The sequence below is a fragment of the Lissotriton helveticus genome, chromosome 9 (genome assembly GCF_964261635.1).
Source record: "Lissotriton helveticus chromosome 9, aLisHel1.1, whole genome shotgun sequence".
NCBI classification, from domain to species: domain Eukaryota; kingdom Metazoa; phylum Chordata; class Amphibia; order Caudata; family Salamandridae; genus Lissotriton; species Lissotriton helveticus.
The window spans coordinates 515,237,592-515,252,295 of NC_136070.1; the positions used below are offsets into that span (position 1 = coordinate 515,237,592).

At 42.1% G+C, this 14,704-nt stretch overlaps 1 protein-coding gene across 2 annotated transcripts in view; it reads left to right on the top strand.

Annotated features, from left to right (window-relative positions):
* Positions 1 to 14,704, top strand: part of TMEM260 (transmembrane protein 260) — a 639,752-nt gene that overhangs the window by 359,793 nt on the left and 265,255 nt on the right. For both annotated transcript variants that reach the window (XM_078660364.1, XM_078660365.1), the window contains exon 9: positions 7,527 to 7,635. In XM_078660364.1, coding sequence (XP_078516490.1) covers positions 7,527 to 7,635 — 109 coding nt within the window. The remainder of the gene's footprint in view (positions 1 to 7,526; positions 7,636 to 14,704) is intronic.

A 14,704-nucleotide genomic window follows, 5' to 3' on the forward strand; every position in this document is an offset into this window, starting at 1 on the left:
GGTATGGTCTAGCACCACTTGCGCAATCTGCAACTCCATGCATGGAAACTGAGCAGCAACAGTTGACTGCATTTGATCTTGCTCCCGAAGTTGTGAGTTCTTTTTGTCTGCCTGGCATCCTTTCACAAAGTCTTTCTACGCACAACTTTGGGCAATGTAGCCTGGTGTGCCACTGGACACGTTACAGATCAAACTGTTGGATGTCTTGTTAGTTTTATCTCTGTCCCAGCAAGAACTTGCAGTGGGCACCTTTAAAGGTTTTGTCAGCCTTTTCAGCTTTTTGCATTTGCCTGACCGAACGTCCTTGTTCAAATCACCTCTTGTAATGAGGTTTCTAAAAGGTTTAACTTATTTAATTCCTCCTTTGTGACACAACAGTGGGATCTTAATTTGACTCACTTTGTTCATGTGCATGCAATTTTAACAGATGCGCAGATATCAGCTGTGTTCCCGAACTCTGAAGAGTGTGTTCCTGGTTGTGTTAACTTCAGCTTGCCATGGCGGTGAACCTCAAACTGTGTCAGTGCAGTCACCTTACACCACCTTTTTCCACATATAAAGTGGTGTTGAGGACGAGAGTGGCCTTTTTTCCAAAGGTAGTGACTGCTTTTGATGTTTGGCAATCCATCTTTCTCCCAATGTTCTTTGTTCTGACTCACCCCGTGAAAGAGGAGGAGAGACTCCCTCATCTGATTCCGAAAAGAGCTTTTAGATTTTACATCAATCGCACCAAAGACCATCAGATGAATTATCAGCCCTTTCAGGGGTTGTCTTGAGCAAAGAAATGCAAGGTAGGGCAGAAATAGACTTGGTTGTGGTGGATTGACCTCTGCACTAAGATCTGCTACGCACTGGCCAAGAAGTAGCCTCTGGAGTGATTGAAGGCTAATTCCACCGGGCTGCTGCACCCTGCAAGTGCTTGTCCTTAACTATTTTGGGATAGTGCTGCTTTGTTCTAAAGATAAAGGATTTGCGGTTCGAAGTATCTATCAAAAGAACAAGTTACTTATCTTTGGTAGTGCTCTTTCTGGTGGATACTTCATCTACCTGCTGATTCCTAACTGCCCTTGCGCTTTCCTGTTCTGTGGCATTGTCTCTAGTCCAACTAAAAGGTCCCAATTTAATACTCCGAGCACTGGTTCCTCTGAATATTGTTGTGCTCCACGTCTGAAGACACACTCAGATGTGGTTCCATTATCATTTCCAGAGTGGAACAAAGTTAACACAGAGCTGCATGGCACTATCTAGTGCCGTGCGGGAGCATTGCTGTTAAATTCTTCCAAATCCAGTCTGGCACCTGGGGATTTCCTGAAGGTGAGGAATCTGCAGTTAGATAGAGAATTCACCAGAAAGAGTAGTGTTAAAAGCAAGTAACTTTGTCTACTGCAACAAACCTGAGCCAGACACATGTTTATGTAGAAGCTCTATAAGCATCATCTTTGCAAACAGTTGGGGAAGGATCAGCAGCTTCAGGCATTTGTGCCTACTCACACTGAAACAAAGATAACCAGAATGGCTGCGAGCAAAGAAAAGCCTTAGCTGCAGCTCAGAGGACCTCTCACTGACAATAATGTAAGCACTTCCATATGCCAGGCCGAAGGCCAATCAGGAAGTCAGGCACCACATGGCCCTGAGGAGGGCAATCAGAAGCCAAGACCCTCTTCAAGAGAGCATAGCTGCCAATAGAGGGGTAGGTATGAGGGACCGGACCATGGTCCAATCAGAGAGGAACGTAGCCGAGGGCTATAGTTTGCAGCTGAGAAAAGAATGCCTTAGTGACATCAGTGTGATTTTTAAGGCAGTTTAATTTTTGAACCATAGCAATGCACCTCATTCATCACGAAGGCAGGCAGTGATGAAGGTACTGCCTGGATAGGTTGCCGCAGTAACTGCTCTTCAAATGTTGGTCTTTTTTTCTGGGTGCCATTAATTCCTTCTGTTTCCAGTCTCCATTAAATGTGAGGTACCACACTGCTTTTCTCTCCACTGCCTGCATGCAGCACACAGAGAGTTGATATGCAGTGTGCTATTTAAATAGTGCCAGAAAGGACATATTTTTCTCATACCCTACGCATAGAAAGACGTGTGGATGTAGCAATATGTGATACCAGCCAGCAAGAGGAAGGGGTGAAAAGTGGGTGCTGGGCGGATACTTTACTATCATCAGGAGGTCAATAGGAGTAGCAGTATAGGCTGGCATGTGGTGAAGAACAGTGAAAGGTAAGCTGCAAACAAGAGAAAGAAAACACATTTGCTTCCATGGCGTGCTTTAAGACAAAAAAGTTGTTTGTGATTGCAAGAATTGGAAGGCTATACCATAGGTGTAGGAAGTTGAGCTTTTGGTTGAGGGAAGTGAGAACCATGCTCAAGCAAATGCCACATACCCTGTCAGGGTTAATCACAAAAGTCACTAAATTATAGTCGGCTTAACCCTCTGGTAGCATGGCTCAAAAGCAGCCAGGCTTAATTTAGAGGCAAAGTGTTAAGTATGTATACACCACTCAAACAACCCACACGGCCCGTTCTGCCAACACTTAGTCCCCTTTTGTGTCACTTTCTGGGGAATACACAAAGGCCAACTGCAATACTAATCCCAGTCATGTAACCCAGGACAAAGGCTGCAGGCATCGAACTGTTAGGACAGCAAAATGCTGACTTTCTAAAAGTGAAATACAAAAATATCCCCTGTATCATTTCTTTTATGGCTCGACGTTTGAGCAACACAAACTAGTCTCAATATAGTTTGTGAGGTATTATTTATTTATACCTTTTTGTTTTGTTATTTATCAAATCTTTTTCAATTTCAATAATATCTCAGAAAACACACTATAACAAACAGATACATCACAATTCAACATACATATTTACAAATACAAATTACATCTATATACAACCAGCAGATCAAATCAAATTATCTTTTCGACAGACATTCAATAAGGTTAGAGTTATTCAATAACGCTAGTGATAATGCCATGCAGCATTTACCTGGACAGTCCACTACTTATGAACCAATATCATTAAATAAAGAATACATGAAACCAAAACTTAATTTAAATTTTTAGAAAAAAGAACAAAAGCAGATTTTTTTTTTTTCTGAAGACCACAAATTAATTTCCTGGTCAACTGGACAGTCAAGGTGCATATTTTTCAAATGCCGACGCGTTTCAAAAAAAGGAGGAAAAAAAAATTCTGCTTTTGTTCTTTTTGCTCTGTTTCCGTTCTGGGTCCATGTTAGGGGTTGGTAGATGGGGGATTGCGCTGTAGGTGGTGCGCAGATGCTGGCGGACTATCCTGTTGTGTTACTTTGTACCGCCCTTTTTGCTCGACGTATTGCCTTCCGTTGTTGTCTCCAGTGATGATGCCGCATGCCCGTGTCGAGCAGTTATTATACGGACTCAGTTCTCTTAATCCTTAAGCTTTATTGATTTCTATTTTGAACGAAAAACTTTAAAATTAACCTTACATGCTCCTTTGCCTCGGCGACGTGATTCTATATAGTGTAACGTTCATTGATTGTTGAAATGTCTCCTGATGCCGCTGAGGTTCACATTGCTGCACTTGAGCTTCAACAGTATTGCGGCCAGCCTGAAGGTTGTGGGCCCGTATTTGTTAAAAAAAAAAAAAAGACTTTCTAAAAGTGGCATTTTTAGACTTGTGACTTAAAATCCAACTTTACCATTAAAGAGGATTTTAAATTGCAATTCTTTAGAAACCAAACGTGACATTTTGGGAAGCCGCTGGACGAAGCTGAATTGGAGATTTGTACACTCGGCCTTAGCCTCTTTTTCCATCACTCGCACTTCCCAGCTACCCTGCGGACATCGCCGAGACATGGGGTCTTCTCTTCCTTACGCACTCTGACCGCTTCCTTGTATCTTCGATGGTCGCATAACCATTGCTTGTAAATACGACCATTACCGCAAAGGACTAACCCGTCCTGCTTGACCCCATCTCTGCTTCTATTTACTCGTTCTCAGTTCAATTTTGAAGTGAAGTACTCCCCACGTTGGAACTTGTAGATCTGGATATACTCATCCCATCGTTTTTTGTAACTTGGATACAGCTTATTTCTTCATTCAATCTCAGTAAAGACTCCTGATTTTTACATATATATAGTCCGTTTTCTGTTTCTCAGACCCCCGACCGGGTTGGAATTCTCACCGGCAAGGGGATTACTGTTTCCGTCCATTTGGACGAGGCCCTGAAGAGTCAAAGCTGAATGTGCTTTGACGAAACACGTGTCGGCTGGCTGAGTTCTATGCAAACTTTGCATTAAAAGAAACAAGAATAAGTCGTGGCGAACTTCTTTCTTCCAATTGCATTTGATATAACAAACACTGTTGTTGATTTATGTGTGCACAGGTCCTTTGGCTTTCATGATACGTGTTTGGAGTTCCAAACACTAATTGAGGGGTTAATAGGGTCACCCTTTTCCTGTTAGCACCATATTACCTAGTCCTTTGTCCACTTGACAACTGCTAATCTTGCAGTGCGCAACTGTTCCCTTTTCACTAAAACCCTTCCCATAGATATCTCTTTTTTTGGAAGTTGAAAACTTCCAGCAGGATAAGACTGCAGGCTGTATCCGACGAGGGATCCTGGAGGCCTGTTCGGATACCCTTCCTAAGAGGAGCCGTGGAACAGGATTTGATGCTGATGCAAAGAACATAGCGGAAGCTACTGCAAAGTCAAGCTATCAAGCGATGTACATTGGGTGAATTAGCGAGCGGGTTAGACCCAGTCTCCTGTTGAGTACTTTTTGTTGAACGTTTTGGCTGTTTGGTCAACTTTAGCACCACTTCCAAGGTTCTGGGACTAGGTGGGCACCATTTGGAGGGTAGGACTCACTTCAGGCATGGTCTAGGTGCAGGGTTCAAGTTGTTGCAGCTTTTTGTGTCCTTGTAGATCAGAACAGGAAGCCAGTCAACTAGTTCTTGGAGTCACTCTGTATTCCTGGAATCAAGCAGCAAGGCAGGCCCCAAGCAGCAGGGCAGTACTATGAGGATACATAGCAGGTTTCAAGCAGCAAGGCAGTCTTCTGATAGCAGCAGGGCAGGCCGTTAAATTACAAAGCAGGCCTCAAGCAGCAGGGTAGTCCTCTAGAGTACACGCCAGTCCTTCTGGGGGTATCTTCGCATGTCCTGGAGTGAACTGAAGAGTGGGACTGAGGGTCCTATGTTCACACCTAATGCCAGCTTTGAAGTGAGAGAATATTCTAAAGTACCCCACCCCCAGCACAGATGGTATTGGAATTTCCTTCCTCCCTGCCCAGGCTCCAGGACATCTGGGGTGACAAAAGGCTAGTGTGAAATTCTTTGAGAGTGTGGTGAGTTGACTCCTTTGAAATGTAAGTGGCCCAGGGAGCAGGTGCACCCCACGCATCCTGGCCGGCCATCAAATTCTACCAACACCTAGTCCCCTTTTGTGTCACTGTGTGGGAGGAATACACAAAGGCAAACTGCAATGCTAATCACAGCCATGTAACCCAGGACAGAGGCTGCAGGCACCAAATGGTTAGAAAAACAAAATGCAGACTTTCTAAAAGTGCAATTTTCAGATTTGTGGCTTAAAATCAAACTTTACTATTAAGAGGATGTTAGATTACAATTCTTTAGGGAACAAACATGACATTTCTACGTGTTCCAACCAAGTGTTATCACTTATTAAATGTAATAAGGCAGCCAAATATTATCTTATGGTAGAAGTAGGCCTTGCAGTAGAGAAATATGAACCAGGACATATAAAACTTTAAAAGTGCTAATCCAACTTTTTAAATATACTGCACCTTGCTCTAATGGCTGTCTAGGGCCTACCCTAAGGTTGACTAATAATTATTAAATAAGAAAATGTAGGCCTGGCAAGGGATTTATTTTGCCAAGTTAAATTGTCAGTTTGAAACTACACACAGGCTGCAATGGCAGGCCTGAGACATGCTTTAAGGGGCTATTTAAGTGAATGGCACAATACATGCTGCAGGCCCTCTAGTAGCATTTAATTTACAGGCCTTGGTATATGTTGTACCACTTTACTATGGACTTATAAGTAAATTAAATGTGCCAATTGGGTGTAAGCCAATTTTACTATATTGAAAGCAGAGATCGCAAGCACTTTAGCACTGGTCAGCTGTTTTAAATTTTAAAAAAAGTAGAGGTGAAGGCAAAAGGTTTGGGGTTGACCCAGCAGAGAGGACCAGCTTTAACAATTGATCATTAAAAGCAAGCGTAAAAGAGCTATCCATGAGTTAAGGTATAAACAGGATCTGCCAATTGGTCTGATCCGTAGGCTTCAGATAGTGCAGAATTCAGCAGCCAGGCTGGTCTTCAAGGTCCCTCTTCGCAAACGTATTTCTCCTTACCTCAGACAACTGCATTGGTTACCTGTGGCCAAGCGCATTGAATTTAAGGTTCTTAAGTTTGCTTTTCGGGCACTTCAAGGAAGGGGGCCCAACTATTTGAGGAAGAGACTTCGCCCTTTTTCCGCAGAACAGATCTCTTGGGTCTAACCACAAACGATACCTTACCACCCCCCATTTCGTGAAAGTCAGAATAGGGGGAAGGACTTTCAAGGTAGGGACCTCTAAATGCTGGAATAACCTTCTTGTTCAATTGCGCACATTGCAGTTTGAACAAGAATTTAGAAAGGCCCTGAAAACTTGGCTCTTTAGTCGTAATGACTAAGGTATACTGACCACTATCTCTAGTAATGTCTGTATTAGCGCCGGGACACCCCCATCCAGGGTAGCTGCGCGCTTAAAAGTTTATTATTATTATTATTAAACACATATTATAGAGGAAAGCCGCCAGTAAAATGTAGGGAACTGAGATTGAGAGGACAGCCATCTAATCATGAGCAAGGGTTGACTCACCTTGTATTGTATACAGTGACAGAAAGCTGGAACTGTCTGAAGCGAGATCACAAAAATAAATGTGTTACAGCAGCACCCTTCCCTTCCGAAAGATGGAGTTGGCACACATACACTGCAATGAAAAGGCAAAACTGATCTGATGAAATACAGAGCCCTTGACAAAATAATTAGACTGGGTACAGATGAATGTAACAAAACGGAAAATACTTTTGTTGATAACATTTTCGTTTATACTAGAAAAATACAAAGAACTGTAAAATTAAAGCAATGAAGCAAAACACCAATTCTAGCCACAGAAAAGTGATATTTGTAAAAGATATAGCAGGAGAATAAAAAAATCACAATGAGCTGCTGCCAACAAAAAAACCAAATATGACTTTTGAGCAGCAGCTCCAATATTATGTTTATGGCTGTAGCCACATTACTGTTTGGCCATTCCTGGAATTTGTAACAAGGTTTTTATGAGAGTTGAAACAAATTCTCTTGTTAATGTAAGTTTGAGCTTTGCTGTCAATGGCAGTAAAGTTACTAAAATAGCATATTTGTAGAAAATAGGATTATTATAAATCACTGAGAAGTAGCCCAATGTATGTATTGCATACTTTTTATAGGGTTTTATTTAAAAAACATTACTGACCATGCTTTACATTTTTTTTTGCAGAGCAAAATCGTCACTAATTTGGTTATTCACTGGAATGCTTGTCATTTATTCTTTATTTTTTGCTTGGCGGGCCAATTTAGACATCACAAAACCCCTTTTATTAGGTGTGGTAAGTAGCAATTGTATGACTATTTTATAAGAATATGCACATTGTTGTATCATTGTATTTGTTTATTTTTGTTCAAAAATGTTATTTGGTCAGAAAAGCAATTTTTTTTAATGTTATGGTTACCTTTTTATAAAAATGTCTTAAGATAATAGTGATCAACTTTTAGAGAAGCTGATTGTTGCATTTACTGTAAGTGGACTTGCACTGTAGTTGCATATAGTGCTTGATCAGTGGCCTGAGCATCTTTTACTTAACTGTTTTTAGTAGAACCCTCTTTTCACTCCCTGAATAATGGACTTTCTGTTGGCCTCCCATTTTCAGGTTTGATTCTCTGCTCAATCTTCAGTAGTCTCCAGCATGGATCAATAGGAGCTCCCAACGACCAGCCCACCTTCCTCCCTCTGATGCAGTGGTCTTATTATGCCAGACAGTTCTTCCCTGCAATTACAAAAGGAATACTCGCAGTGAAAGCCAAACAGCTTTTGTGGCAATCCTGCTATTGACAGACAGAGGTGTGTTACTCCCCTAACACCGGAGCCCTTTACAAGGAGGATTCTGGTCTTTCCAATAGCCATAAACATTTTAAGATGCCCTCTGAGCCCGATACAGCTAGAGCCTGCTAAGAGGGTCCTTTGAATTCTGAAATCACTAGAATTTACACTGCAAGCCACCTGCATGTGGACCACGTCTGCTAAAGTGTCACATGAGTCTAATTCTGCAAGTCCACACCCCATTGTGAATCTAGGATAAATTGCTTAATGGTTTATCGTAAAGTGCTCCATTGAGTTACTTAGACTTGAAAACCTTGTGGCCTTTTACAGGGATTCTTTGGGTTCTTACATAGTTCCAGTCAGGATTGCTATTTTTGTGTTGCTAAAGGAATACCATCTCACCTCTCAAATAAATGTTTGCTTTAATCGAAAGAGCTAGATATGGTTTCAGGATTAGACCCGGAACAGCAGCAGCATAAATGATTGTACAAGCATATGTCCGAGAAGCCTAGTCCTAGTTCATGCTAATGGAAGACAACCAAGAACGGGTTCATTTTTATACTATACTGTGCTGTAGGAGAAATTTGCCAATAATCTGATCGAGAACCCACGTTTTACTCTTCAGTTGCCTTCACTAGTAATCATTTTGCACCACTCTTGCCAGAGCCCTTATGCCCTGCAAAATCCCCCCTTTTTTGCAGCAGAGAGAATATAATCTTGAAGTTGGCTGTGACCAGAACCTTTTTATGGAGCCGTCTGCTTCCTCACACTCACCAGATGAATCTCAAAATACTCCCGCCCGAAATTTTCTTTATCATTATTATTAAACACATAATATAGAGGAAAGCCGCCGGTAGTTATCTTAATTGGGTAAGTCGCGAGTGTCTTCTTTGGTATGGGGTCACAATGGCAAGTTTCAATTATAGCAATAATGAACCATTGTGAAATGAATAACTAATCAAATTGATGCAAGTCTACAGCAACTCGTTCATCAGTTTGAGAGCACAAATGGCTTTTGTGAAGCTGTAACTTTGATTTGCCTGAATAAAGTGCTGCAGTTCTGTTTTAATTACTTGGGGAAGCAGACAAATGGTGAAGAAACTGCAGAAACCAGAATATCACTTTTTGGTGTTCTTTTGTTTCTTGAAATGAAAGTCTTAGAAATCTTTATTCCATGTATTGACCCCAGTCTTGATACCCATATGCTCCTGCTACCAGCATCCCTTTTCACCCACCATCAGGATGATCCAAAAGTGTGGAAATACCCAGGTAATGAAGCAGCAGTCCGCCGGAGCACAACTATAGCAATAACGTCCACCTCCAAGTCAGCAACTATATAGAACGGTTACTAGAAAAGCAAAATAGCAGTATGTAGGTCATGCAACATAACCCCATAGCCTTTATGTTAGATTATGTCTCAGCTAGGTAAGTGTGACAAAGTGTTAGCAGTGACGAGTACAACTTGGATGCCTGAAGTAACATCACCAGAAATTCAATGCAAAATTGACACTGGAGAATCTAAGAAGAAATCGCCGTAACACCAGCTTCCTCTCTAGTGGATCTTCAAGCAGCATAGTTGAAGAAGCCTTAAAACAGGAAAGGCTACAATACAGAATTCTTTGACTAAAGGGCTGTGGGTCAAGTCTTTGTCACTAATATTAACATCTGCTGCAAAAATAATGTTGAGAAAGGTATTTATTGACTTGCAGCCTCTGAACAGCCCATAGTACCCGCAACAGCTCAGTCACTCAACTGCTTCTCAGCATACTTTGAATATTAAATAATGTAAGAACTTTCCAAGAATGAATACAATATGCATATACAATAACATGTCATAACAGATCTTCTCTGCCTAAATATGGAATGCCATCCTAGTCACTCTCAGATTGGCATCAGTGCATAAATCTTTGAAGACCTGCTGTTTAGGAAGTACGATGGTTGCTCGCCATTGAGCTTTTAGAGCCTAGGTCCTCGTACCATATAGGACATTTAAACTGACATCTTTGACCACTGATTTGGCAGACACTGTAAGGTAGTGTAGTCTCTAAAAAAGGCTTCCTATACCATACATTAATCTATGTCCTATTGAATAAAACCAACTCTACCTGTAAATAATTATATAGAGCTTTTAGATTTAATTGTGCCAAGAGTTAGAGAGTTTCTGAATTACAATGACATATTCTTCAAAGTGGAAGCACAATGAGCTTGGTTTGTATTAATGGTTGTAATCTTTTACATGTAGTTGTGAGTGATAGATCACTTTGGCTTCACAAAAGAACATATGTTGCTGAAAAATGTTGAGTAGTCATGTATTACCTCTTTTTTTGTTAGCTTGGTCATGAATCATTTTGTATCTAGTTTTTTGTGTGTAAAGTTGGGTGGTTTCTATGGCACATTTGTATCAAGGTCTAGAAACGTTAGAAGGTGTGGTTGAGCATGGATTGCAGAGCGTTATTAATAACATCTAGAAAATTTAGAGTGCGTGGTTGAGAATGGATTGCAGCACTGGGACTTTGTTTTGAGTATGTATAACCTGTCATTGGAATGATCAGCTCTTTGTGTGTGTGTATATATATATATATATATATATATATATATATATATATATATATATATATATATATATATATATATATATATATATATATATATATATATATATATATATATATATATATATATATATATATATATATATATATATATATATATATATATATATATATATATATATATATATATATATATATATATATATATATATATATATATATATATATATATATATATATATATATATATATATATATATATATATATATATATATATATATATATATATATATATTACGCTCAATGGGGTTGTTCAAGTTGCGGGTAGCACCCGAGCCTGCGTGCGCCTTCCCCAAAGCGTTTGTTGGTATGGGCAGTTGCGTGTTTGAAATAGGTCCGACGTGTTTTCGCATCAGGGGCCAGCACTTTACTGCTGGCCCCTGATGAGGAAAATAAATTTTCGAAACGCCGCTGGGTTGCACCACCCCGAAGAAACAGGGGCCACGAGACTCGCTATCCAAGGAGTCTCATATGTGGAGCTGCGTGATGGATGAGGACAGGAGTGATGTTTGGGGCTCATGGTAGAGCCTTTGGAACGAGCAGTAATTTGAAAGTGCATCCATCCAGGATATATGGACTACATCTCCCACAAGCACAATGTGTGTTTTCATATAGGGAGATGGTAGACGTAGTGCACTTTACTGCTGGCCCCTGGTGAGGAAAATAAATTTCCGAAACGCGTCAGGCCTATTTCAAACACGCAACTGCCCATACCAACTAACGCTTTGGGGAAGGCGCACGCAGGCTCGGGTGCTACCCGTTACTTGGACAACCCCATGGAGCGTAATACATTAGCGGCGGTCCGCCGCTGGGTTGCACCACCCCGAAGAAACGGGGGCCACGAGACTCGCTATCCAAGGAGTCTCGTATGTGGAGCTTCGTGATGGATGAGGACAGGAGTGATGTTTGGGGCTCATGGTAGAGCCTTTGGAACGAGCAGTAATTTGAAAGTGCATCCTTCCAGGATATATGGACTACATCTCCCACAAGCACAATGTGTGTTTTCATATAGGGAGATGGTAGACCTCGTGCACTTTACTGCTGGCCCCTGATGAGGAAAATAAATTTCCGAAACGCGTCGGGCCTATTTCAAACAAGCAACTGCCCATACCAACTAACGCTTTGGGGAAGGCGCACGCAGGCTCAGGTGCTACCCGCTACTTGGACAACCCCATGGAGCGTAATACATTAGCGGCGGTCCGCCGCTGGGTTGCACTACCCGAAGAAACGGGGGCCACGAGACTCGCTATCCAAGGAGTCTCGTATGTGGAGCTGCGTGATGGATGAGGACAGGAGTGATGTTTGGGGCTCATGGTAGAGCCTTTGGAACGAGCAGTAATTTGAAAGTGCATCCATCCAGGATATATGGACTAGATCTCCCACAAGCACAATGTGTGTTTTCATATAGGGAGATGGTAGACGTCGTGCACTTTACTGCTGGCCCCTGCTGAGGAAAATAAATTTCCGAAACGTGTCGGGCCTATTTCAAACACGCAACTGCCCATACCAACTAACGCTTTGGGGAAGGCGCACGCAGGCTCGGGTGCTACCCGCTACTTGGACAACCCCATGGAGCATAATATATATATATAAAAAATATATATATATATATATGAGGTTTATTATTTTCTGGTTGGAACATGTATTTTACAGACAATGTCCAGAAATCGTTGGTTTATTTTACAATGTGCAATTTATAGCATTCATGCTGTAACTAACTATGTGTTGGAAAGAGAAAAAATGAGAATTAGTATTTTTTCTACCTCTATGACATGTGATGGCACTTTTGCACTTTAAATGGGTGGTCAGCCCTCGTGACGTTGTCATGTGAACAAGGCTATTTTTTAGCCGAAACGCGTCATGGCGGACTGGTGCTGGGCTTAAAAATCGAATAAAATAATATTGCACCACGCTTGGGTCTTGCTGGTTCCTGTCTGTTTGTGTGGATTTACTGCTGCGCCTACGGACCCGTTTGGAACTTTACATACCTCGTATTGGCATCCGGGACTGCTTCCCTGGATTTTGCGAGACCCCTCCACGTCTGGGCAAGCTGCGGCAAGAGGCACTGTTCTTCGGGACCTAATTGAAAGCTCCGTGTAGGAGACGCCACCAACGCCCCAGGGAAAGCGGAATTGACTGCAAGCAGGTCAGTGGAAAACCGGAAGTAGTTCGAGGCTTCGGGTCGGCGGCGGCTGATCGGGATCCCTGGGCTCACCGAGTGTGTACCTGGAACGCTGTGCGGACTAACTGCGAGATACCCTGTGTGGAGTAGCAGATTCGGCTCTGAGGCATAACACCTGGTAGGAGTATCGACTGCTTGTGCGTTTTTGACATTTGCCCATTGTTACGCACCATGTCAGCAGACACGTTAAGGGGGCGTGTGGAGGCGTCCAGGGGCATGTTTACGGACTCCCCGGCTGGGGCGTCCGGGTCTAATATTACATCAACTACCGTGCCAGTTAATATCATTAAAAACGGAGTAAAGGAATTGTTTAAGCGCCTGGAAAAATGCAGTAAGCGAGAACAGTCTAAATTGTGGGAGTTTACCTCATTAACTGGCTATTTGGACGTAGGGCGGGTGCCGCGCGGACTGCGCATTATGTTAGCGCCCTCCTATGAACAGCCGGACCCACTTATGTTATCTGCCTGGGCGCTCTGCAATTTAGATCATTCTAAACGCTTAATGGCCATACTTATCCAGTTTGCTGAGAGCGACAGACTCAAGCTCTTGGAAGAAATCAATGTAATTGAGGCTGAAATTGACAAACTGCCTCCCTCTCCTGAACTTGATAAATACAGAACAGAAATGAATATACGCCTAACACGAGAGGAGGGTGTTATCAAAAAGAGAAAGGCGTACAAATTCCAACGCGACAGACTGGACTACGAAAATGGCCAAATTTTCACATTTGCTAAGAAATACGACAGTATTAAACAAATTAAGATCACTAGTACTATTGCTGCCGTTAACATAACAGATACTACAGCACCCCCACAGCAGGTGGAACTATCCTCATTCTCAGGGGACAGCTCACAACCCGAAAGTGAGTCGGATATTGAAGCAAGGCGACAACAACGGTCGGGGTTTTGAAAATTAACCCCGGGGCAGGAGTTGGAGTTGGTCCAGCAGGATCGCAAACTAACCCTGCGCTCAGCAACTCAGTCAACCGTAGGCAGCAAGCCAACAGGAAACGTGCAGAGAGGCGGAAAAACAATAAACGCCGCAAACGCAAGGGGAATGCAAAGGAGACAACGCACCAGATGGCAGCGGAACAAAGCACACCCAGCACCACCACAGGAGTAAATGCCATCACTCATGCCAATGAGAATGCCCGTGCTGTCATCAATCTAACTGATATTGTTCTGACTCCAAAAGAGACAAGCATTTTGGCGTTAGGATTAACATACAGTCCACGTGGCGACTTTGATTATACCACCACCAAGATCGATGTGTTTAAATTTGTGCGAAAATTGAAACTGAGAAAATATTATGACTCACGCACAACTTTGAACTTACATGCATCTAGCAGCGTTCAACTTGCTGCTTCTCTCCCCAACACAACCAATGCAATCAATGAAGCGGCAAATTTAGGAGCAGCCTTAACACAAGAACTTTTCGAGCTCCAGGAGGTGGAATTCCCCTCACAATCTGATAATTTAGCAGTGCTCGGAGGAGAACCTGTTACTGCCTCATGCCCGACACCCTTCAAACCTAAATCAAAATTTTGCCCACTCATGATTAAGGACAATGTGGATTTATTTCATGATAAAGTAACCATGCAATTGAAGGAACTACAGATTAAAAATGCCCATAAAATTAAACGTTACAACTACAAGGACAGTGAATATCACAAACTAATCAAAAAACTTAGTGCAAACAAACATTTGGTGATAAGACAATCGGACAAAGGTGGCAACGTGGTTTTATGGCCACGTAAGATGTACTTAGAAGAAGCCCTAAAACA